A 25,805-nucleotide genomic window follows, 5' to 3' on the forward strand; every position below is an offset into this window, starting at 1 on the left:
GTAATCTTTTGAGTGCTGATTAGAAGGGAACAGAATTACAGTATGACTCACCCAGGAACAGAGAAGGAAATGGCCCTTGATCATTGCTGATTTGTGAGCCATCTACCACCCTTCTCTTGGAAGTTGTAATGTGGGCCTTAAACTGTTGAGAATGCTCAAGCCTGCCTAGCATTTGGCACTTCCCTGCACTCAACAGGATGGATGGTCTTTTTTAGACTTTTCCTCAGCAACACTAGGGTTACCTTGCACAGCTGGGAGACATGGAATTTCCAGAAGCTCGTGGAGTGACCTGCTGGGTGGTGACCGGATCTGCGCAGGAGACAGAAAGACAGGCAGGCCATGAAAGTCACTCTTTGATTGTCCCAAGGGAAAGAAATCCAAGCCTGCCATGACTTTGTTCTGCCACCTTCCAAGGAAGTCCTCAGTACATCATAAGCTGAACACTGCTGGTAGAAACTCTGGCAGTTGTTGGAAGTTGTGATTTCATGCAAAGTGGAACAATGACCAGTATTCATTATTCTCCCTCTGACCCCTCCTTGGCTCCATTGCACTGCCAGAGGGACCTTCTTGATGGCAGTTGATCCAAGTAACCTGAAGCTGAGACTCCAAGAAGCCCCACCTCACTCCTGTGCTTCCGCAGCCCACAGGGAGCTACCGCTGTGTCTGGTCCACCCTCCCGGCAGCCTTACAAGCCCCAACAGACCTCCTTCCCTTCAGGCCAGATGCCATGGATTGCTAACTGAGGTGTGGCTGGGCCCCTCCTTCCCCATCTGGGACTCATCTTTTTGAAATTATATGATGCAGAGAACTGCCTGTCCTTAGGGATCCAGCATTTCCGACCTTCATTCCATATTTTCATCCATGTCTCCTGAAATGCTGCTGTGTGATTTCTGGGTTCAATAGGACTCTGCTCATTTCTATTCCTAACTTTGGAGTTAGGTAAATATTTTCTGGGCTGTGCTTTAAAGATGCTGGCATTCTTTTTGGCCCTCTCAGTGACTCAGTCCCCTTCCTACCAGTGTCGATGATGACCAGTTTGCGTTTCTGCCACCCTGACTTTCAGATACTGCGAGTATATTTGCCTGAGATGTTGATGTAACTAACTCTTCAGCTTGTCAGCCAGCCTCTCAGATGGAACGCTTTTGTAATTTGGTAGCCATGTAGAGTTGTGTGCCTTCCAGACTAGCATTCTCAGCCTCACAAAGCTGTGTCTTTTGTCCTTTTCTGGCTCCAAGCTCCCCCTAACCCCCCAAATATATCAACCTAAAGCACAGAGATACTGTTCTTGTGGAAGTCTTGAAGGGAAAAAGCCTGTCCTAGCCTCACCACCAAGGGTTTGACTCAGATCCTTGGTGTGAGGCAACCTCTGGACCGAGATACAGCTATTCCTGACACTCTGGGGATGAGACAGAAAGGGAATGGTTCTCTCTAACCATCTTCTATAATTTTCAAAAAACCAAAAATCTTAAAGTGTCTTGAATCAAATGTAGATTGCACTTAGAATAGTCGAATAACAAAAGTCTCCTCTTGGAAATTGCTCCGTGCATTTACATTGAAGTCTAGTTAATTGCAACATGTTCCATGTAACAGAACATCAGGAGCTATGCTGAGCCATGTGGGCTTTGTAAATTTAGCAGGGTTTTTCAAATAGAGAAACTTTCCCTTCCCCCTCCCTACCTTGTCTTCAGTCTACAAGGCCAATTCTATAGCTGGCAAACTTGGCAAACTCCTGTTTCACCCGTTCCTAGAAAAACCTTCTGTGGTTGGGGCCAGGCACAGTGGCTCACACCTCTAATCCCAGCACTTTGGGAGGCCGAGGCGGGAGGATCACGAGGTCAGGAGATCGAGACCATCCTGACTAACAAGGTGAAACCCCGTCTCTACTGAAAATACAAAAATTAGCTGGGCATGGTGGTGGGCCCCTGCAGTCCCAGCTACTCAGGAGGCTGAGGCAGGAGAATGGCCTGAACGTGGAGGCGGAGCTTGCAGTGAGCTGAGATTGCACCACTGCACTCCAGCCTGGGCAACAGAGCGGGACTCCATCTCAAAAAAAAAAAAAAAAAGGAAACCTGTGGTTGAGAGCAGAGCCTTCCTGTCAATAAGCGGTCTGAGAGCAAAGGCAACCCCAATGTGTCCCAAAGGGCCCCACCAACTTCCGCCCATTTTTCTAATAAATGGAGTGTTTCCATTCCCAGGCAGGCAGTGTGCCCACGGCAGTGGCTTAGTCCTGGCCGACAGGATACAACTAAAGGAAATGTGCTAGCGATGGGCTTTCTCTGGGGCTCTCCAGTGGGGGTGGCTGGCATCTGGCCCCCAGGGTGGGATGTTCCCATGCAGCATGGGTTTGGAGGCTTTACTGAACTGTTGACAGCTCTCACTCCTAGCCCCCAACCATGTCTCTGTCAAACCAACATCATTTTGTTCTGGAACTTGGAGGTATTTTATGAAGGTAATCCAGCATTGTTGCTTTCTTGGCAGCCTGAAGTGACTCACATTGATCTCAGAAAACCTTGTTTTAACTATTACTTTGATGCCCCCGCAAGAGGGTATAGCAGTTGTTGGAGGATGGCATAGCAGTTGTTCTGAAGCAGTCGTATTGCCTGATGGTTAAGAGCACAGTTTCATGGGACTGTTGTGAAAATTAAATGAGATTTTTAATTGAAGAGCTTAACGTAATACCTAAACTTACTCCCCTAGATTGAGTTTTCATATTTTATCCTCAATGCTTGGCCCATTGCTTGGTGTATAAATGATGCTCAATAAATTAATTGAAAAAATAAATGAATTAACTATATAGTAATTCTTCTTGTCTTAGGATTTAAGAGCATTAGGCCCAGTGTTCAGAAATAGGATGCAGGGCCAGATGTGGTGACTCACACCTGTAATCCCAGCACTTTGGGAGGCTGTGGCAGGAGGATTGCTTGAGCCTACAAGTTCAAGAGCAGCCTGGGCAACATAGTACATCTGTTCAAAAAATTTAAAAATTAGCCAGCCATAGTGGTGCATGCCTGTAATCCCAGCTACTTGAGAGGCTGAGGCAAGAGAATTGCTTGAGCCCAGGAGGTCAAGGCTGCAGTGAGCTATGATTGTGCCAGTGTACTCCAGCCTATGTGACAGAGTGAGACCCTGTCTCAAAAAAAAAAAAAATGATGCAGAAAGATGAATAAAGAATTGGGTTTGAAATTTTTTTGTAATTCAGCATTGGTGTCCCCTCTCCACCTTCTCCTGCTCCTTGGCAGACTTTTATTGCAAGCCTACAGCTGCTTTTCTGCTGCCTGTCCATCTGACATTTCTAGTGAATCTACACATGAAACTCGCTGTAGAGTTGACCAGGCTGGGAGTCTGAAGTTAAAACATAACAGCTGAAGGTAGGTGTGGAACCTAAACTTGACAAGACACACTGACAGTGTTTGGCGGGAGGTGTGTATGTGTGAGAGAGAGAGATCAGTGCTTGAGCACCTTTTGTGGGCCAGGCAGACTGTTACAGGAGGTGATTTTTGTGAGTACACAGAGTAGGGTAGTTTCTCTTCGTTGGCCAAGTGGGCGTGAGGGTAGAGGAAGGCTTCCCTGGGCTGGGCTGAGGCCTACACGGGGCTTTCTAGGCAGGAGTCGGGAGAAGGCAATTTCCGGGAGTAGGCATTGCAAAGATCCCGGGTGCAGAAAGGGGAGGAAGAGGCTGAAATGGCTGGCAGGGGATCCTCAGGGCTCGTGGGCCACAGTGAGGATCTGTTTTTAAGGAGCCACTGTGCTCGTGAAGTGAGATCTCATCAGGCCATGGGCTGTCCCAGGTCTGAGAGAATAAAGGTTTGAAAGGAGTCATTTTACTAATCTGCCTCCCTAGCTGCCACATACTTGTAAGATGCAAGATTACATTATCCAACAGGAAACCCCCAGTCTGTAGCATTCTCGCCCGTGGCTTCAGGGCTGGCTGCCCTGTGCCCCTGTTCAGAGTGCTTTCTCTGTGCCGGCTGCTCCCCGGCTGCTCCGAGCTGGAAGGAAAATGTGACATTTAGATTTGGCGGGATCTAGATGCTGGTGGCTGCCGTTGCGGAACTCAGGTTTGACACTGGAGCTTTGTGGGGCCGGTTCCAGGAAGGATTGAGGAAGCATTGTTGGCTGTAAATGAACCTCCATTCTCTTACTCAGGACTTGGTACTTCTCTGCTGAGTAAATCCTCCCAGCTCAAATGGCAGCTTGTCCAGTTTCATGGGTTTATATTGTTGTTGCTTCCTTCCTGCACTCCAGTCAGCTTCATCAGTGGCTGGACTTTTGTATTCTCTGCAGGAGGAACCAACCATATTCCAGGTTCTGTAATTCCTGAGGACCTACAGCCATGGCTGTTGCATCTTCCAAGTCTCAGTCACAGTTGGTTAAGAAACCAAATTGGCAGGTTGAAATCACTATTCTTCTCCAGGGACAGCCCCCAGCCTGCCGCAGCCGCCTCCTGCTCTGGTTGCTGGGCCTTTAGTCTCAGGTGGGGTCTGGGTAGATGAGGGGTGCAGGCGGAGGAGGAGACCTCAGCTCAGATTGGTGTTCTCCACCAGCTCAGCATTTAAACCATACTTCCTCTTTCCTCCCTTCTGTTTTCTAACTTGGCTTTTGTTTTTGTCTTCTTGTTTTTCCTTGTGTCTTTTTTTTTTTTTTTTTTTTTCTGAGACAATCTTGCTCATTCAGGCTGGAGTGCAGTGGCGCAATCTCGGCTCACTGCAGCCTCCACGTCTCAAGTAGCTGGGATTACAAGCATGCACCACCATGCCTGACTAATTTTTGTATTTTTAGTAGAGAGGAGGTTTCACCATGTCGTCCAGGCTGGTCTCAAACTCCTGGCCTCAAGTGATGTGCCCGCCTCAGCCTCCCAGCACGCCCAGTCTGTTTTTCCTTGTGTCTTGATTGGAATTGAATGAGGGGCTGTCTTTTCTGCCAGGAGCGGCCTTCCTTTCCTAGGTGAGGCGCTTTGTTTTCACCTTCCTTAGGAACGGGGTGAAAAGCCCTCAGCCTGTTCTAGCTGTGGTGTTGCTCATGTCTCTGGGCTGCGGGTTCTGTGCCCTCTGGCTAATGTAGACGGATGCCTGGTGAGTAGACATGCAGGATGAGTTCATTACTTTGACCAACTGAGAATTTCTACCTGGAGGCCAGTGGGTGGATTCCTACGAGTCGAGACAGGTGTTTCCTGTGCATTTCAAAACGCCGCTGGCGGGGAAGAGATGAACAGTGCTTTCTTGTTGCTTTTTACTTGTATCCTCATAGCCCTTCTTCCCACTTCCTGCCTCTTTAAGGGCATAGTGAGACTCTCCCCCTAGAGCAGGTGGTATAATACCGGTGCCTTGAACGACTGGCAGTTTAATAATTGAGCCTTTTTTCCATCTCCTTAGTTCTATCATTTGAAATATTTCATTGGGAGGGACGTGAGGATTGAAAAATTACCTATCAGGTACGGTGTTCACTTTCTGGGTGACGGGTACACTGGGAGCCCAAACCTTACTTACCATTACACAATGTATCCATGTAACAGACCTGCACATGTACCGCCAAATCTAAAAATAAAATAATTTTTTTAAATTATAAAATAAATTGTTCATCACAGGTTTTTTTCTGACACGTGGCTGGCTTCCATGATAACTGTCATGGGTGCTTGGTTCGTTTTTCATACTGAATACCTGGTATCGGAGACATGACTGGTAAGAGGGTATCTCTTTAGGCCTGTCCTGCCTGTGGTGGAGGTTGTTATAGAGGAATATCGTTACTGTTTGAATAGAGGTCACTCTCATTGAATGAAACTTGATTCAGTGGATAGTTGTGTGTAAATGGTACTAAAAAGCAGCTCTGGGGTATTCCAGGGTCTCCGTGTGTCACCCAGGCTGGAGTGCAGTGGCATAATCATAGCTCACTGCAGCTTCAGCCTCCCAAACGTCAGGTGATCTCGCCTCAGCCTCCCAAGTAGCTGGGATGACAGGCTGGTCCCAAACTCCTGGATTCAAGCAGTCCGGCCCACCTCAGCCTCTCAAAGTGCTGGGATTACAGGCGTGAGCCACTGCATCTGGCCAGGTGGGCACTTTAGGATCCAGAGAACTTAGGTTGTTGTCTTTCTTCTTCAGGAGAAGCTCGGCACAGTGACAGAGGCGCCCAGGGCTCAGCAAGCTCACGACCCAGCTTGTTGGACTCAAAGGGCAGAAGAATCACGTTCTAAACATGACAAGGTATAGCCAGCAGGAGGCAGATTCCCAGCTTGATTCTCCAGAGCCTTCTAGGTCCCAAGGGTACCTGATACCAATGGGAATCTGAACCAACACAGACTCCAGAGTCGTCTTAGGAGACCCTAGTGCAGCAGCTCTGGCCTCCTCCTGAGCGTGCACACTATGGCTTCTGAGCTGGCCAGGCTACTTCATGCATTTGGTTTGATGGGTTCTCGTAAGGCAGGAGAATCTTCTTGAACTTGGAGTTGGGTCTGTGGTCCATCGGTCATTACTTTATTCAGAGGCACTGAGGGTGGGAGGGCCCGTGGAGCTGGATTCTACTGCTGGGAAGTTGGGCGGGCCTTGTTTCTGGGCCTCAGGTTCAGTACTGAATGAGAGTCCTCTTGTTGCGAGTTGAAGGGGTGCTCTGGGCATGCCATGCCCTTTTTTTGTACTAAGAGGTTAGAAAAGCAAAGACCAGACTAGTTGGCAAATTGAAACCCAACTATCCAGTTTATTTATTTCTTAGGCATAGAAGGAATAATTTAGGGGGGACTGAAGAGCCAAGCTAAAGGGAAAGACTGAAATAAAGGGATAAAATCCTTCCTGTGATTTTGCCCCATCATCTCTTTTTTTCCAGAGACGTGACTCAACAACCTCAGCTGAGCCTGGCAGCACACACACCCCACACACCTTTCCATCTGCAGGGTCACAAAAGCCACAAGAAGCCACGGGGAGGCTCCTGGCCTCTTACTTGACCTAAGGAGCCTCTGAAGTGGCAAGTGTGTTTCCCTTTGAAGAGCCGTTGCGTGTTTGGTGACTAACTTCCTGTGGCTCTGGGGTAGACATGGTAGACTCCCCGCGTGATGATTGGGCCTCTGCAGTTGAGTCCATGAGAAGGGGCGGGTGTGGTGTGGTGCGGAGCCTTGGGGAAGGGTGAGTGGGGGCTGGAGGGAGAGTTAATGAATGGTCAGTCCCTGTATGATCAGCCAGCTGGCATGTGCGGGAAGAGCTGATGTTTTCCCACCATCAGCACCCAGAAAGCTGTTCTCTAGAGGGAGAATGTAAGGACATTTTACAGTCCCATGTTTTGTTACTAACACTCGTGAACATTGGTTTCCTCAGAGTCACTGCTACAAAGGGATTGTTGTTCGTCCCCTGAGAGACTGGCAGTCTCTAGAGAGCCGCTGATTTATGACTGCAACCTGAAGTTGGTGTGGCAGTCCTCCAGGCGCGCCTCCCTGCCCGCTCCCACCCTCCTCTTTGCCCACCTGATTGGCAGGGGGCAGTGGCTCGAAGAGATGGGTTGCTAAGCAGCCTGGCCTGGACGTGGTACCCTGCCAGGTTGAATGAATAGCTGCAGTGTTCTGAGGAATGGGGAATTTGGCCTGTCCCAGCATCAGGAGGGACTTTTTGGGAAGGGGGCTAAGACTGAGTCTAGGTTCGGTGTGGGGAACTGGGTGGCCTTCCTGGCACCTTCCTTTTGGAGCCATGGCGTGGTGTGCCATGTCTGTGGAAGTGGAGCCGGCGGAGCTCTGCACCTGTCCTCGAGGTCTTGTTGCAGAGTCTTCCTGTCTCATCTCCTCCCTTGCTCATCAGAGGGAAAGGACACGGGGTCTGGCAGCTTTCTGTGAACTCTGCTTCTGCTCTTTTGATCATTAGCGCGTATGGCCCTGGAGATTGTTGATCTAACTGGGTTTGAGGGCCTGGGTGTCAGCAACCCAGAAATGGGGGAGACGTGTGTTCTTGCCCTTTTACACTTGAGACAGTGGAGGCAGGGGAAGACTTGTGACGTAGGACTTGGACCGTGGCTTTCTCAGCGTTGACTTTGGTTTAGATGAAACGTTTACTATGGAACAGTGAAATCCAGAAAATGTCTCAGAAGCCTTTGCTCTCAGGTTTCTGTAGGACTTGTGGACGTGGCTGTCGTGGGATGCTGTTTGCATTAGGGATTGGAGGAAGCTTTTCTTTGGAGGGAGTATAAAGCCAGTGGAAAGGGAGCTGAGAGCCAGAGAGAGGCTGCCTTGATCCTGGGGCCTCTCTCGGATCCCCATTCTGCCACTTATTCAAGGTTCGCTACACGTTTTCTCTGAGGTTCCGTGAGCTGCCCCTTTATCCTTATGATGAAGCCTCCCTTTTTGAACTAAAAATAAGAGAATTATCTTGGGAGCGGCTAGTCTGCATTTTCATCTCAGGAGTCTGCTGTTAGAAAGCAGTCGCCTCTTGCTTCCTTGGTACCAGCAGTAGAGGTGGTGATGTCTGGGCTGGCCGGGGCCTTGAACTCTGCACTCCATTCAGGCAAGCTTCCTCGGACCCAGGGGAGAGCAACAGGCAGGGTATGCGTTGCCCAGGTGGCCGCAGCAGGCTTACTGGCGTGTGCTCTCCTCAGCGATGGTGGGTTTGGTCACTGAAGAGGTTTGGAGGAGAGACCGGCTTGGGCTCCAGAGCATCTGGCTGCTGCGATGCGGGAAGAAGAGGGTTCGGCGGCTTGGGGGTGCCAGAGGCCCCTGAAACGTCAGCTTACCCTTAGTGTTCCTGGCAGTGCTTTTACTTTTTCTCCTTCCTTAAAAACCGTGAGTGGTCTCAGTGGAGAGTAGCTGGTTCAGGAGCCCCAGTCTTACCTCCTCGTGTTTGTTTCTCTTTTGCAGGATAATACAGAAGCAGAAAAGCGAGACCCCCAGGAACTCGTGGGTGAGTATTGGGGGATCCTGGGGACACGTTTCTCAGCCTTACCACTAGCAGCCTGGCTTTCGGCCATGCCACGCCTTCCGCCCCACAGGGCTTCTGTCTGCTGTGAGCACCATGTCCCTTCGGCTCCCTCTCAGGGCCTTTGGCATTTCCTAGGATGCCCGGGCGAGACGCCCAGGGAACAGTTCTTCTTTGAAAATCGTGTTTGTGGTATGTTTTATTGGGCTTTGGTTGGTCGCCCACGCTGTCAAGAGGGAGTTCAGGGCCCCTCAGCTGGGAGCGTGTCTTGGTCTCTGCTTCCCCTAGTGCCCTGGGCTTGTCCTCTGTCTTTGCACCCCCTCCTCCCCCTCTCTGCTGGCATATGCATGCTGCTTAGGGAGTCAGCATGTGGCCTCTGCTGGCACTTTGCTCTGTCCCCAGGCGGGAGCATGCCTCACAGCCCTGGAGTCTGGGGCTCTTTGTGATTTGGGAGGAGCAGGGACACTATGTTTCTGGAAAACAGCACACATCATCCAAGTTCTGTGCTAGCCCCAGGCTTTTAATCCTTTTAGAAAGCCCCCCAGCTCCTTTCATGTGGCTCCCAAAGCCCGACCTGGGGGAGTTCCCGGCAGCTGAGTCAGGGCTCTTGGTGGAGTTGGCCCTCCTTCTCTGTGGCGGCCATTACCGGCTCTCAAACAGGCTCCTCCCTCCTGCGGTCTTGCCTCAGTGGCTCACTGGCTCCAGCCCTGGGGGTTCCGAGCCCAGGGACCACCTGGAAGCGCTGCCCCAGTAGTCAGTCCCTCCCACCCAGGCTTTCTCCCAGGAGGACCTTTCTGTTGGGAGTTCTGCTACGGAGTCTGTTCTCCTTTTCCTGAACTAAAGGAGCTAGGAATTGTTGATTCTGTTTGTCTTTTAAAGAAGGATTGGGGCCGGGCACAGTGGCTCAAGCCTGTAATCCCAGCACTTTGGGAGGCCGAGACGGGCGGATCACGAGGTCAGGAGATTGAGACCATCCTGGCTAACACGGTGAAACCCCGTCTCTACTAAAAAAAAAAAAAAATCCCGTCTCTACTAAAAAATACAAAAAACTAGCCGGGCGAGGTGGCGGGCACCTGTAGTCCCAGCTACTCGGGAGGCTGAGGCAGGAGAATGGCGTGAACCTGGGAGGCAGAGTTTGCAGTGAGCCAAGGTCGCGCCACTGCACTCCAGCCTGGGCAACAGAGCGAGACTCCGGCTCAAAAAAAAAAAAGAAAAAGAAGGATTGGGTGGGAACACAGTAAGCTGAGCAGCCCAGACCCTCAGCAGGAGGGCCTTAATCCCTGTCTTCTCTGGTGGAGTTTCAGTCTTTCAAATCCTATACAAACCAGGACTTTCCTAAAACCTAGGGTTCGTTCTTTAGAAAGTGGCACCGTAGGAGTGCAACATTTGGCTTTGAGGGCAGAGGAAGCAGAGTTCACATCTGCTGGGAAGCTGATGGCCTGCCCTAAGGAGGCGATCCACCAGCAGGGTGTGGGCAGGAGCCTTGGCCTCTTACCCCACCATCACCCAAGCCAACTGTGCATTTCACTGTGAGAAACTGCACGGCCGGGGATCAGAGAGCAGCCTGTCACATGCCAAGGCAGAGATGCCCTCGCTCTTGCTAGCAGTGCTGAGCAGGCAGTGGAATGTGTGTGGGCGTCAGCCATTTCAGCCCCCAGTCGCTTCCAGAGCCAACTTGTCACTTTTCCTCCCTGTGCCATTTTTTGGAAATAGCTTTATTGAGGTGTAATTTACATAGAGTAAGACTTGCCAATTTTAGGGGTGCCATTTGGTGAATGTTGACAGATGCATGTAGTCGTGATGCAGAACGCGCCCATCACTCTGAAATGTTCCCTCCTGCCCCAATCCTGTTACAGCTGATTCCCTCCCTCAGCCGCGGGCAAGCCGTGATCTACACGCTCCTCACTAGAGCTTTGCCATTTTTTAGAATTTCCTGTAAATCAGGATCTCCCAGCCCTGGCCCTACTGACACTTTGGGCTGGATGATTCTTTGTGGTGGGGCTGTCCTGTGCTTTGTAGGATGTTTAGCAGTGTCCTTGGTCTCTGCCTACTCACTGCATGCCAGAAGCACTCTCCCTCCCCCAGATGTGACAGTGATCAATGTCCCCTTAGGGCAGAATCAGCCGCAGTTGAGAAGCAGGGTAGAAAGGGAACTAGGGTTTTGTCTGGCTTCTTTCACTCACTATGGTACTTGCAAGGCTCATCCATGTTGGGCATATCCAGAGTTCCTTTTTGTAGCCAAGTACTATTTCACTGTAGGGATACACCACAGTTTGTTTACTCATTCACCTATGGAGGACAAAAATGGATCTTTAAGCGGCATCGTTTTGATTACTCGCCATTCCTCATTAACGAGTAGCTGGTTTAGTTCCTCTTACTAAAGACGTAATTAGTTGAAGGACAGTGGCTTCCATTCATGATGCAGTGCCTGTCAGCCTCTCTGCCTAAGCTTCTTTTGTCCGCTCTGGTGTCAGGACTCAGGTTGCTTACCAGGTATGGGAAGCATGTCCATGCATGTAGACAGCCCCAGCTTTAAGAGAACAAGCAGGAGAGCAGAGAAGCCAAGCCACAGGCGTCTGCAGCACTCAGCCCCTAGACAGAGCCAAGCATGCACACCCTCTCAGTGCCCTCCAGGGCCTCGCCGATGCCCACGGCTGAGCCTGGAGCAGTGGTGCTGGTGTGGCAGTGGGCGTGGGTTCTCTGTGTTACTCAGGAGCTGGAGATACTCTACTGTGCCCTGGAGCCCCCCAGCTCACTCACTCCCTGCCATCCCATGAGCCCGTCCAACTAGCTACTCCTGCACAGATCCCTCCATGGCAGCTGTGGGTACTCTGGGTGTTTTCTGACTTGGGCACGCACCAGGGCAACTCACGCTGACAGCTGGCTTCTCAAGTCCTAACTGCGGCTGCCTCTGAGAACACCCCCATCATGCCTAGGCAGCAGCCACAGACCCAGCACTGCTTCCAAGAGACTGTGGACACATTGCTCTATGGATGTCCTGGGGACATGGCTTGAGGTGGCCAGCGTGGTGAAACCCCATTTCTACTAAAAATACAAAAAAAAAAAAAAAAATTAGCCAGGCATGGTGGCACGTGCCTGTTGTCCCAGCTACTCAGGAGGCTGAGGCAAGAGAACTGCTTGAACCTGGCAGGCGGAGGTTGCAGTGAGCTGAGATCACGCCATTGCACTCCAGTCTGGGCGATAGAGTGAGACTCCGTCTCAAAAAAAATAAACAGAAATGTGGGGCTGGCGTCTCCCACATGAGATTCATTCCAGGACTCAGGAAGGAGAGGGTCACTGAAGGCTGCTTCCACGCTCTGTGTATACTTGTATCTAGTTTTCCTGAATGTGTCCCTTTATTTGACAGTAACTGCCTAGGAATTATCTTGTTTCAAGCCCCAGGCTCAGGAGGGGGCTCCCCTCCTCTTATACTGTACACCATGTGAGCCCCAGAGTGTGACTGGGTTGCTGTGGCAACAGGGTCACACCCTGTTTTTCCAAAAGGTTTTCCTGGCAAATGCCAAAGGGCACTCTTTGTCTCTGTCACATGCACACATATGCACTCTCCAGCCCAGGGAAGAAGTTAACCCTGCTTCTTTATGTACCCAGCGCCTGCCAAGGCCCTCCTTGCTTTTATTGCTGCTGCTTGTGAGATAGGACCAGCTCCCTGCAGCTGATTCCACTCTCCACCAGCTTCTGCAACCTCAGGCTTAGCACTTTCACGTATTCCAGGGCTGGGAGGAAGGAGGAAGTTGGAGGAGAGTTGAATTCCAGCCATATCTGAGTGTCAGCTTTGCTTGAGGAGTCAGGAGACCAAAGGAAGGTGCTGGGCAAAGAGAAGCACCTCGTCCCTGGCTCTTGGGCTGCACTGGCATCTGGGATCCACAGGACCTCTGATCAATGTGTCAGCCAGTCTCTGTCCTCTTGCCCTCATCCAAAATGGCAGATTGGTGCTCTGTTCTTGGGGTGCTTCCAGTGAGAATCCACTGACAGCAGTGAAAATCAGCGCATGAAGTCATGTTTTTAGGATGGCCCCAGGCTCGGCCCCTGTCTCAGAGCGTATTTATAGTGTGCACGGGCTTGTCCTGCCGCAGCTGGACTGGCAGAGTCTGGGAGCCTTGTCCCCAGCCCTCCTCGGCACTGTGTTCTTTACAGTAACTTGAAACTCCAGGCAGAGATCAAAGCACCTTATCTACTAAGCAAACATTAACCCAGCCTGGGCAGAGGAGAAGGGGCTGGCCTTGCGAAGCCAGCCCGGCCAGCTCAGCAGTGGGTTAGCAGGCCTGCACACAGTAGGTGCCCAGTAAGTGCTTGCTGAGTGTTATTGGTGGTTTGTTCATTCTTTCTCTTCGTCCTGCCCCACCCTGCCTGCCTGCTCTTTGCTTATTGTATGATCCTTTTCATGAGGGAGTGTTTTGAAGAGCAGACAGAATCTTAACAACAAATAGCACATTGTCCCAGCGAGCCAAAGCAAGACTGCAGTGCCCGGGTGGCCCGAGGCTGCGGGGTGGCCCGAGGCTGCGGGGAAGGGGCTGGAGAGAGCAAGGCCTGGCGACCGTGGCAGATCTCTGAGGAAATTGTCCCCTGGGGGTTGTGGTTCTTCCCACCAGAATGGGCCTTTTGTTCTCAGGAATGAGGTGGGCTAAGAGAGAGTTGATTTGTTTATTTTTAAAAGATCCTCAGCTGATAACGGTAGTATCATTTATGCACACGGCCATTTTGTTTACTTTGCGACCCAAAACTTAGGGAACCCTGAATTCTGTTTCTCCTGGAGCCTAGGCAGGTTAGCCGTAGATGTAGACAGGTGGCACCAAGCACCTCTGAGTTTCAAAAGTCTTGCAAGTATTTTAGAGACATATTCAGTGGTGGCTGGAGCTGGTTTAAGAGACGTGCAGTGGTGGCTGCAGCTGGCTTACGTGGTGAGCCTATTGTGTACGTCTCTTCCCAGCCTTGGGTTCAGTGACTTTACCTTGGTAGCTTGAAATTGGCTATGGCAGAAGAATTTACACCACAAGAAATGGCAAATGCCATAGATCATGGTGCCTCCCCCCTTTCTCCATCCCCACACCCAGCTGGTGATTAAACATTTACCAGCACACTGCTGACTCTTCCTTAAAAGTTAACCGTTGTGGGCCAGGCATAGTGGCTCATACCCATAATCCCAGCACTTTAGGAGGCCAAGGCGGGAAGATGGCTTGATCCAACAGTTGAAGACCAGCCTGGGTAACATAACGAGACCCCATCTTTACAAAAACTTTTAAGATTAGCCAGGCATGGTGTCATGCACCTGTAGTCCTAGCTACTTGGGAAGCTGAGATGAGTTCGAGGTTGCAGTGAGCTATCATTGTACCACTACACTCTAGCCTGGGTTACAGACTAAAAGCCCTGTCTCTATTTCATTTTCTGTATTTTATTTTCCTTTTTGAGACAGAGTCTCACTCTGTCACCCAGGCTGGAGTATAGTGGCGCAATCTTGGCTTACTGCAGCCACTACCTTCAGGTTCAAGCAGTTCTCATTCCTCAGCCTCGCGAGTAGCTGGGTTTACAGGTGTGCATCACCCTGCCAGTTGATTTTGTATTTTTAGCAGAGACAGGGTTTCGCCATGTTGGCCAGGCTGGTCTAGAACACCTGACCTCAAATGATCTGCCCACCTCAGCTTCCCAAAATGTTGGGAGTATAGGTGCGAGCCACAACACCCAGCTGACCCTGTCTCTTTAAAAAACAAAAAAAAAAAGGGAAACGTTAATTACTGTATACATTTATACCCTCTGTCTGAACTTTTCTTCTCCCAGGCTGGTACATGGCCCACCCCTTCTGGTCATTCACTCTCAGCTGAGATGACACCTCACAGAGGCCACATCTGAACACTCAGTTGTACTGTTTTCATAGTGTTTATCCCTACCTGATAACATTTTATGTGCTTATGTTTTTTTGTCCATGTCTGTCCCTTGTTCTGATCCCCACCTACAGAATTTTTCCTTCTTCTCTCAATAGCCTCCTTTTCTGAAAGAGTTCGGAACATGTCGCCTGATGAAATCAAGATCCCACCAGAACCCCCTGGCAGATGTTCAAATCACTTACAAGTAAGCATGAGGCTTGGCTACTGAGGTCGGATAGATTAGATAGCCTGGGTTATGTGTTTGGTTTGGTCTTAACCTTAAGAGACCATGGCAGGGAAAGGGACCGAGGTTTCTATAAAAGAAACTGACAGGTGGGAAGGATCCTGCAGTCCTCTTTACCTCCTATTAGCCTCATCTCAGGAGTTGGCTCCTACACCCACCACCATGTCCCCTGGTGCTGCTCCAGCAGGGCGGCCCTGGCTTGCCCTCAGTGAGGTCCTAAGCAGAGACAGAGAAAAGAACATAACCTTTTCTCTGCAGCCCTACTGGGCCAATGGGAGCTTCTGAGAAAGAGCTTTGCTAAGAAACTGAGGAACCCTCAGAATGTAAAATAAATTACAGAAATGAAAAAATCACAAGCATTTATATATATACATTTTTCTACGCTAATCTATTTCTAAAATGCTGATTCAGTAGCTTCTTGCTTGACAGAATGCAGCACTGACAGGAGGTTTTCAAATCCCAAGGAGTCGAAGCTTTTGTGCAGTTACACTCACGGGGGGGACATCTGGGGTTCAGCCCGTGGCTCTCCTTGTCCCTCTGTGGGTTCCCTTGTGATGAACAATAGAACAGGCACCCAAGGCTGCACAATCATGGCTCCTGGGCCACCTGCTTCACCTTTGATCCTGGAGCTTCCACTGGGGGCCTCTGGCTGCACAGCAAGCCTGTGACACCACCCTAACGGATGGATGACTAATGGGACCTGAGGCTAAGGAATGCAGCACGCTGGGGGAGGGCCAGAGTCAGAACTGGGGGTGCAGGGCAGATTATCTTCCCTTCCCGGAAGTCTCCTCCCATAGCTGAGTCGTCTCCCCACCACCACCCTCCAGAATCACGTCACCCTCCATGCCAGACAACCAGACAGCAAGCTCCAGCCTGTAAGGACAACTCCAGCAACCCGCCAGGCAGAGACAGCTGGCGCACTGCCTGCAGTGCCAAATGTGCCTCCTCTTTAGACCCTCCTGATGGTGGAAACCATGGCATTTGAGCAAACATTTTAGTTCATCTGGGGTGGTAGAACTGATCTTACGGCCCAGGAGACGCAGCCAAGTCATCTGTATGACATGGGTTCTCCTCAAGTTGCTGAGCCTTCTATATATGGCTCCCTCCATGACCCTGGAGGAGATAGCTTGGAGGACAGAAGTTCTTCAGTCTCGGCGATTATATCACAGACCTCCCTCTGCGGTTCAGCTCTTGCTCTGGCCAGTCTCGGTAGAAAGATTTGGCCTCTAATAAGGGGAGTGGATCACCCCTCCTGACATGTCCTAAACGCTGTCACCTGGGCCCTCCAGGCCTGCCCGCCCGCTTTGCTGGCACAGTGCCTCAGGTGTTTCCCTTCTGGAGAATCTCTGTTTAAGCCCCACTGCAGGGGGAGGCTGCAGGTAGATCTTGCCCTGGACCAGTGCCCGCCTTCCTGGCTGAGACTGCTCTTACCAGAGGTGGCTCTGGTGTCTTGGCCCTCTTCATTGGCACTGGGCCATGCTGATGCCATCTACTTTGGGCATCATGTCCATGGGCTGGGGAGGACCCCCTTCCTGAGGACGCCTGTGGCACTGGCCGCAGTAGGTCAGCCTGCATCCCCCGTGGTGGTTCTCCACTCTCCCACTGAGAGCCAGGCATGACCTGTGGGGAATTTGGGTGAGAGAGAAGCAGTTAACCCTTGATACCCTCGATAAGCCAGCGCGGACCAGCCACCTGTGCGCCTCCCTGTAAAAGACACAATCTAAAAAGCTTGCAAGACCGAATCCAAACAACTACTCCTGCCTCCCATGAAAAGGCCATAGCCCTTCCGAAGTCTCCTGTGGTTCACAGTTCTGCTGAGGACTTGACCTCATGTTAAAATTTAAAACCAGGATTCATTCCCTGCATATCAACACCAGTACCCTACACCCTGCTTCGGATGATTCTGGAACTGATTAACCAATTGGGGCTTTGTTCATTTTTTTCTCCGTGGCTCCTCTGCTGTGATCTTTTCACTGCTCACTATATTGTCATCCAGAGAGTGTCAGGAAACCTCAGCAGTGAAAGCAGCCTGGTCTTGGTTTATGTTACTTGTGTGCAATTCTGGGCAAAAGGTAGGGTGGAAAAAGAGAATAGGTTAATTTTTTGTTTCGTGTTTTTGAGAGAGTCTCACTCTGTTACCAGGCTGGAGTGCAGTGGCATGATCTCAGCTCACTGCAATGTCCACCTCCCAGGTTCAAGCGATTCTCCTGCCTCAGCCTCCCAAGTAGCTGGGATTACAGGCGTGCCCCACCACACCCAGCTAATGTTGTTTGTGTTTTTAGTAGAGACGAGGTTTCATGTTGGCCAGGATGGTCTCAATCTCTAGACCTTGTGATCCACCCACCTTAGCCTCCCAAAGTGCTGGGATTACAGGCGTGAGCCACTGCGCCCGGCTGAGAATAGGTTAAATTCTCCGCCTTCTGGGTTCACGCCATTCTCCCGCCTCAGCCTCCCAAGTAGCTGGGACTACAGGTGCCTGCCACCATGCCTGGCTAATTTTCTGTGTTTTTAGTAGAGATGGGGTTTCACCGTGTTAGCCAGGATGTTCTCGATCTCCTGACCTCGTGATCCACCCGCCTTGGCCTCTCAAAGTGCTGGGATTACGGGCATGAGCCACCGCGCCCGGCCAAGAATAGGTTAAATTTTAACATGAGGTCAAGTTGGGCTTTGCGTGGCTCTGGAGCCTCACGTTCATGCTGCACACGTAGCTGGTGACCAGGGGCTGGGATGGTGGAGAGGTGGGCTTCTGTCATACACCCCTCTGCTCCTCTTCCATAGGACAAGATCCAGAAGCTTTATGAACGAAAAATAAAGGAGGGAATGGATATGAACTACATTATCCAAAGAAAGAAAGAATTTCGGAACCCCAGGTAAGTTTCTCTTGAACCTGCAGAGTTTATTGAGTTATTAATGTTGGATTAAGGACGTCCCCAAGGAGGTGGTGAGGAAAAGCCCTGAGCCCAAACCATCACCCAGACTTGTCATTACACTGAGTGCCTGCTGGACACGGCAGACTATGCTAACCCAGCCAGAGGCTTGCCATTTAAGATCCTGACAAAACACAAAGCAGTCCATACCGAGACCTAGACGGGGATGAGGGAGACCTGGCTGAGTTCTCGTCCCTGCTCTGAGCCTAAAGCACATGACCTCTCAAGACCCCTGTCCTCATGGAAGGAATTGGACTAGACAATTACTATAGGTTCATCTTTCAACTCTAAAAAGCTGATTTTTGCATATAGGTGAGAGGTCTTAGGACCAGAGCTATGTCTGGTCTTATTCCATTTAATGCTCAAGCTAGTGACTTACGGGGGAAAGAGCATGGCCCTTGTGTGGGCCTGAGTGTGGTGAGCCCAACCCAACCATGCAGACTGAAGGTCAGTGGGACAAAACTCAGCCATCACCTTGACCCCATGCTCCTCCCGGCCCTTAGTTAACAGGTCCATCTCCCTGGGAGGGTGTAGGGCCATCAGGAAGCTTGCTTAGAGCAGCTGAGCTGGATTTAAAGGTTTTGAAGGTTTTGTGTCAGCCCCAGGAGCTGGATGGTTCAGGCCCCAGGCAGGGACGTGGACTTGTGCCTGCTCAACGCCTGTGCTGTTTTTTCAGCATCTACGAGAAGCTGATCCAGTTCTGTGCCATTGACGAGCTTGGCACCAACTACCCAAAGGTACATCTGGCACACGGAGCTGGAGGGTGATGGGGACACCCGGGGTCCTGTGCTTGTTCCATGGGGTTTGACCTGCAGCCACAGAAGGGTCCATGTAGTGGCACCGCTAGTTGAAAGCACAGTCCCCATGTCTTGTGTTTGAGTCCCTATTGTTCTGAAATAGTCCAATAAAGAGATTCCAGTGGCCGACCTGGTGTCTGGCCCCTGACTGGTGGGGACATGTGTGGACCTGCTGCTCCTGGGGGTCACTGGATGGGGGCTTCATGCTCCCGTGTTCTTCAGCACTTGCCAGCTGCCCCTTGGCTAGAGACCAGGGATGACAGCCGAGCCCCAGGTAAGGGGACCCCAGACCAGGAAGCTCTGTGGAAAGACTCAGGCAAGGAACTTGGGTTTCTGAGTCATTTGTCATATGACGGTTCCTACTAACTGCAACTTTCGCCTTTTCCTTTGCAGGATATGTTTGATCCCCATGGCTGGTCTGAGGACTCCTACTATGAGGCATTAGGTAGCCTTTCATCCCTCCTCCCATATACCTCGTCCGCCCACCCAACTGTCCCTTTATCCAGTCAGTTGGTTATCCAGGCAACACGTATTTCAGGGTCTCCTTTACGTCAGGCCATGTTCAAGGGGCTGGGTACAGGCCTGAATGAGACAGACCCACCCCTGCCTTAAGAGGCTTATGCCACAGCAAAGAAGATGCCAGTAATGCATCACGCCAGTAATGCCAGCATCGATGAAGTGTTGGTGATGACAGAGTTGCTGGGTACAGGGGAGCTTTGGCAAGCAGGGTCATCTAATCTGGCCAAAGGGATGGGAAGGTCTCACTGACAAAACTGTGTTCCAGCTGAGGTTTGAAGAGGCAGAGGGGCCAGGCAGGTGCAGGCAGAATGTTCCGAGGCCAGTGAGAGGGTGGCTTATTCTTAAGGTACCAGTTTGGGAGAACTGGGAGGAATGTCAAAGGGCCCAACCCCTAGACCATAGGTCTTGAGCCTGTAGCCCATGGCCCAGATCTTGGCCTGTAGAGGTGCTTTGTTTGGCCTTCATGAATGTTACTGTCTTTTATTTTGAATTCATTGCCAACATTTTACATAATAATCTCTGATTCCAGCTTCTCTCAGTCAGTAGCAAGGTAGTCCCCATTGGGCCTGTATTTCCGTGTGCGGCAGTCCACAGGAGCTCAGGAGTAGCTGACCCTTCCAGACACAGACACGGGGCATGCAGCCCTCCAGTCTGGAGCTGAAGGCCCCTGCCCTACGCCAAGCAAGGGCTGGCTTCATTTTGCCTAGCACGAAGAACACTGAGCCCATGAAGACCTTTAGCCCACTGAAAAGAACGCAGGGATCAGAGTCGGCTCCCTCAGCCCAGAGCTGCTCAGGGGCCGCCTTTGTAACAGCTTCTCTTGTCTTCATAGCCAAGGCCCAGAAGATTGAGATGGACAAATTGGAAAAGGCCAAAAAGGAGCGAACGAAAGTAAGTGATGGCAGACCTCCTAGATGGAAAAGGCAGATGTGAAGTGCATGGGTCCTGCTGGCTGAGCCCAGAGGTTGTCCAGGCTGCCCCCCGCCCTGGCCCCATGTCAGGGCACAGGCCCTGCTCTGGGTTTGCGGTGCTCGCCTGCTGCCTTGCCCTTGGAGTCTTGCTTGCTGCGTTGTGACCCCCTTCCTCCCCTCAATTGCAGAACCTTGGGAGGCTTTGTCTATTTTGGGTCGTGGGTGCCCTCTGTGGCCTGAAGGGAGGGAAGTAATTCCCTAAGAGAGTGCCGGGCCCAGCTTGCTCTGCTCAGTGAGTTTCTTGGCCTCCAGAGCTGCCCTCGGTGGCCCGCCTGGTTGCTACCTATTAGGTCCCATGTTAGGGCCCTGAGCGCCACTTGTTCCCCAGCAGTGTGGTCTGGGTTCTTCAGGGAGCATCAGTTTGGCTGTGAGACCAAAGTGTTATCTCTGGGCCTTGTTCCCTTTGTGACCAGTCTCGGAGCCAGGCATCAGGACACCAGCTCCTCCCACGTCTGGCTCGGCCTGACCATCCTCAAGTAGCTGCGGCCTCCAGACTGCTTCCCTCACCCCAGGCAGAGGGGCTCTGGGGCCTGGGCATGCTGGTGGCCCTCTGGAGTCACTGGCTGCTGGGCCAGGAACGTGGGAGCTGGTGCAAGGGGATAATCGGGGTTTCTCATTCTTAACCCTTGATTGAATCTCCCTTCTCTCTCTTTCCCTCTCCCTTCCAAACCCCAGGCTTGTTGCAGGGACGTGTCTGCAGCGCCTGGGGACCGGAGCTGTCCTTCCCCTGTGCGGGCGGGCGCCGCCTCCTCCTGGGTGTGAGGAGGAGGGGCCTGGCCAAACGGTTCTGGGCATGTGAGGTGGGGCGGTGGGCCGGGGGTGCCGGGCATGTGCAGAGACCTGGTGATGCCGGGAGGGATCCAGTACTGTTTGGAAAGTTCTTTTAAGAGCGAAAAGCCCCTTTGGGTTCTTAGACACCTCACCCTCCCCCAGATGGTCAGAGCAGAGTTCATTTCCAATACCTCTTTTGTGTAGTGCCAAGCTCCTGTCCCCCAGGAGCTGACGGATGGCAAAAGGCTATGGACACCCAGCTTTGCCCAGCCTCATTCTCTTCCCTCTCCCTCTCCAGATTGAGTTTGTGACGGGCACCAAGAAAGGCACCACGACCAACGCCACGGCCACCACCACTACCACTGCCAGCACAGCTGTTGCAGGTAGATTGCAGAGCTGCCCTGCCTCCCTGCCTCCTGCCATACACACGGAGCCAGTGTCTCCCTGGCTAGTTTGGGCAACAGACAACACGTGGATCTAGGCCTAGGCTCAGCCTTGCTCTTTTCTAAGCAGGGACTTTGAGAACCAGCTTTGGAGTCTTGGGGGGGCCCCTTCGGTTTCTGCTCCCTAGGCCCGTGCTGGCCTGCAGGGGAAGGGAAGGAGAGCGCTGCTCATTAGTGGATCGCGATCCTGACTTCTGCTTTATCTCCAGATGCTCAGAAGAGAAAGAGCAAGTGGGACTCGGCTATCCCAGTGACGACGATAGCCCAGCCCACCATCCTCACCACTACAGCCACCCTGCCAGCTGTCGTCACGGTCACCACCAGCGCCAGCGGCTCCAAGACCACCGTCATCTCTGCTGTGGGCACCATTGTGAAGAAGGCCAAGCAGTGACCTGAGGGGCCACCCTAGGACTCGAAAGGACTGTGCAGCCCAGTGACCACTGCCCAGTGGGAGGCGCCACTTTGTATATTTCAGGATTGGGACCTGCTCCCCTGATGCCACCTGAGAGGAGCTTCTATGTGGCATTCCAGACAGAAGGACAGGCAGCACAGGAGCCAGGTGCTGTGGACAGGGTCTGTCCACGCACCACCTGGGGTCTGCCGCCCATTAAAAGTGCCATTTTCTTACCTCTTGGCATCTCAGATGCACTGGCCTCTCCTGCATTCTGTTTGCAGGCAAATGCTTCAGCTCACACGTCCCCCCATCTTGGTTGGGACTGCTGCCTCAGGGTTGACGATAGGGTGATGGAGGCCTGGGACGCCGTTCAGAGGGGTAGCCCAAGAAGTCACCGTTGTTACCCGTGTACGCCTCTGGACATGGACAGGCGGGACCCCCCCAAGCTCCACGTTCGCTCCATGTGCCGCCTGGATCCCAAAACCCAGCCAGTTCTTGGGTGATGGTGGAGCTGTGCTCCCTTGGGTGCATTTGAGCACTCCCCAGTCCAGATCACTTCTTGGACACACCCAGGCTTTTGAAGTCAAGCCAGTTTCCAGAAGGGCTGGGGTGAGATCCTGACCTGTGCAGGGAGTAGGGAGGCGTCAGCGCCTGGCCAGGGCTGCCCCAGTCCCTCGGTGCCCCGTGAGCGCAGCCAGCCAGGAGCTGAGCAGCGGGGGCAGATGAATCACCTCCTGCCCTGGCCAGGCGGCAGCTCATTGTTTACGGGCAAGCCCTGCTCCTGGGAGGGCTCCTGCCACCCCACCCTTCCTGTGCGTGTTATCTCTGCCCCACAGCAGCCCCTGGGCAGCGCCAGTGGCCACTGGGCTCCCCCCGGGGCTGAAACGGGTTTCCCAGACCGGGAGTCCAGAGGAGACTGTTTACCCTTCGTGACCTTTGGCGACTCTCCACTGGAGCGGAAGAGCTGTGTGTCAAAAGAAGGAAGCCGGGCTGTGAAGGGCCGTGTTGCTTTCAGTCGGTGGGCAGAGGTTTAGAAAGGTGGTTCTGAAACTGCACCTGGTACTCTTGTGGGACCTGAGGAATATAAGGAACTCTGTGCATGAGGTTTCAAAAATAAAAATTGAGTCCACTCCCCCCATACACACACTCGGCCACTTCAGCAGGTCAGGTCTCAGCACTTCCTTGATGGGGCTTTGAAGCTCTGGGGAGCAGAGCCGCTCCCCACTCATGCCCCAGAGGGGCTCTGAAAAGGCTTCCTGTGGCCTCCGACAGGGGCCCCTCATTAGCCAAGGACGCTGTGGGTGTTTTGTGGGAGGCACCGTGGCGCTGCGGAAAGGGCAGTGGACGTGGAGCCGGCACCTCTGGCCAGATTCTGTTAAAACCAGTTGAGTGGTCTCAAACCCTTACCTCTGTAAGCCTGTTTCTTGTCTGAAAATCACGGTCATAAAGCGTCGTAAGTTGGTTGGGAGGAACCAGAGGTGACTTACGCAAAAGCTTTATAAACTGTAAAGTTCCTGCCAGTGTTTGTTGTTGGCTAAATCCAATTTTGTTTTGTTGTAGACCGAGGAGAGAAGCAAACTGGCCTGTTCCCCGTCTCATGCTCTGTCAGGGAGGATGGGGTTTGGCAGGTCTTTCCCCTACCCGCTTTCCTCTGGGCAGCCCCGGCCCTGCCATTTATCTGTTCAGTTAAAGCAGTAATGACTGTCTCTTGCGGGGCCCCAGAGGTGGGGGGCCTGGAGAGTGAACACAGGCTGAGAGTTGGGCAGCCGCAGGCAAAACTGCTGCCCCACTTAGCTTCGTGAGTTGGGTCAAGGTTTCTAATCCTTCTGGACTTTCATTTCCTCTTCTCTAAAATGGTGCTTGCCCACCTTAGTCCCATCAGGGATGGCCCAGAGGTGTGTGAACAGTTCCTGTTGTGGGTGGATGGCCCAGGCACTAGGGGCCAAAGTTGTTTCTGACCAGTGTGTGTCTGCTCACCAGAGAACAGTGTCCAAACTGAGCTCTGTCCACGGCTCCTACTGTCCCCCACTCACACACCCGCTACCTCTCCCTAGGGCTCTGATCTTGGGTGGGCATCGGGATTCATTTAGCTCCGCACCTTGCACATGTAATACCCCAAGATGTGTCTCAGCTTTTTATAATCCCCTCCTGACTGCTGGACAGCGGGGTGCTCCATTCTCAGTGCTTGCAGCACCCCCTTGCTTTTAGGATCACACTTCACTGCCTTGTAGCCTCTGCCCACAAATGGGGATGAAACAGCTCATGTCTCCTAGTTCTTGCAAGCAGAAACAAAGCAGGCATAAATAACAGTGTGCCCCAGTGCCTGGCATGAGATAAGTACGCAGGTGATTCGGAGGATGGAGGGATGAGAGGAGAGGTGAGTTTGCTTATCTTCCGAAGGGGTGGTCTCTGCTCCTATGGTCACTGAAATGAAAGTTTCCAGCTCCCAACCCTGTGCTCACAGCATGACTCAAGCCACCTAGGGCTGGATTCTGAACGGCTGCTGTCACTTGGCACTGCCTTGACAATTACTGAGGTTCGGTGATAGGTACAGGAGGGTTCAGTGTTTTTAATTTTGTATCTATTTGGAAATCTCTATAATAAAGGATTTTTTAAGGGCTGCTGAGCCTGGCGTGGTGGCTCATGCCTGGAATCCCAACACTGGGAAGCTGAGGTGGGTGGATCACCTGAGGTCAGGAGTTCGAGACCAGCCTGGCCAACATGGCGAAACCCCATCTCTACTAAAAATACAAAAATTAGGCCGGGTGCGGTGGCTCACGCCTGTAATCACAGCATTTGGGAGGCCGAAACGGGCGGCTCACGAGGTGGGGAGATCAAGACCATCCTGGCTAACATGGTGAAACCCTGTCTCTGCTAAAAATACAAAAAAAAATTAGCTGAGGCATGGTGGTGGGCGCCGGTAGTCCCAGCTACTCAGGAGGCTGAGGCGGGAGAATGGTGTGAACCCGGGAGGCGGAGCTTGCAGTGAGCCGAGATCTCGCCACTGCACTCCAGCCTGGGCGACAGAGCGAGACTCCATCTCAAAAAAAAAAAAAAAAAAAACAAAAATTAGCCGGGCATGGTGGTGGGCGCCTGTAATCCCAGCTACTCGGGAGGCTGAGGCAGGAGAGTCACTGAGGCAGAGGTTGCAGTGAGCCTAGATGGCGCCATTGCACTCCAACCTGGGCGATGAGCGAAACTCCCTCTGGGGCTGAGGGGGTTGGAGGGCTATTAAGCCACACAAAAAAGAACAAGGGGCTGGGTGCGGTGGTTCACGTCTGTAATCCTAGCACTTTGGGAGGCCGAGGTGGATGGATCACACGAGGTTGGGAGTTCAAGACCAGCCTGACCAACATCGTGAAACCCCGTCTCTACTAAATAATAATTTTTTTAAAACTACCTGGGCGTGGTGGTGCATGCCTGTAATCCCAGCTAGTTGGGAGGCTGAGGCAGGAGAATAGCTTAAACCGGGGAGGCAGAGGTTGCAGTGAGCTGAGATTGTGCCATTGCTCCTCAACCTGGGCAACAAGAGCAAAAACTCCGTCCCAAAAAAAAAAAAAAAAAGGGCCGGCACAGTGGCTTACGCCTTTTAATTCCAACACTTTGGGAGGCCAAGGCAGGCGGATCACAAGGTCAGGAATTCAAGACCAACCTGGCCAACATGGTGAAACCCCATCTCTACTTAAAAAAATTAGTTGGGTGTGATAGCAGGCGCTTATAATCCCAGCTACTCAGGAGGCTGAGGCAGGAGAATTGCTTGAACCTGGGTGGCAGAGGTTGCAGTGAGCTGAGATCCGGCCACTGCACTCCAGCCTGGGCGACAGAGCGAGACTCTGTCTCAAAAAAAAAAAAAAAAAAAAAAAAAAAAGAAGGGAGGAAATACTATACAAATTAAAAAATAATTGGCTGGGCGTGGTGGCTCATGCCTGTAATCCCAACACTTTGGGAGGAGGCAGGCAGATCACTTGAGGCCAGGACTTC

The 25,805-nt window shown here is 52.0% G+C and overlaps 1 protein-coding gene across 40 annotated transcripts in view; it reads left to right on the plus strand.

Annotated features, from left to right (window-relative positions):
- The window catches only part of SAP30BP (SAP30 binding protein), a 43,496-nt gene extending 19,046 nt beyond the window's left edge, over positions 1–24,450 (plus strand). For 5 of the 40 annotated variants that reach the window (XM_074020483.1, XM_074020484.1, XM_074020488.1 and 2 more), the window contains 8 exons: positions 8,822–8,864; positions 17,781–17,872; positions 18,606–18,666; positions 19,120–19,171; positions 20,078–20,136; positions 20,892–20,972; positions 21,286–21,370; positions 21,640–24,450. In XM_074020483.1, the coding sequence (XP_073876584.1) occupies positions 8,822–8,864; positions 17,781–17,872; positions 18,606–18,666; positions 19,120–19,171; positions 20,078–20,136; positions 20,892–20,972; positions 21,286–21,370; positions 21,640–21,821 (655 nt within the window). In that variant the 3' untranslated portion in view covers positions 21,822–24,450. Of the gene's footprint in view, positions 1–3,237; positions 3,369–5,372; positions 5,432–6,095; positions 6,198–6,813; positions 6,956–7,502; positions 7,804–8,821; positions 8,865–14,874; positions 14,964–17,780; positions 17,873–18,605; positions 18,667–19,119; positions 19,172–20,077; positions 20,137–20,891; positions 20,973–21,285; positions 21,371–21,639 lie in introns of those variants that run through there. The other 35 variants (XM_074020480.1, XM_005584970.5, XM_005584971.5 and 32 more) reach the window with 20 other exon arrangements.
- Positions 24,451–25,805: the final 1,355 nt, after the last annotated feature.

Source organism: Macaca fascicularis, chromosome 16 (genome assembly GCF_037993035.2).
Source record: "Macaca fascicularis isolate 582-1 chromosome 16, T2T-MFA8v1.1".
NCBI lineage: Eukaryota > Metazoa > Chordata > Mammalia > Primates > Cercopithecidae > Macaca > Macaca fascicularis.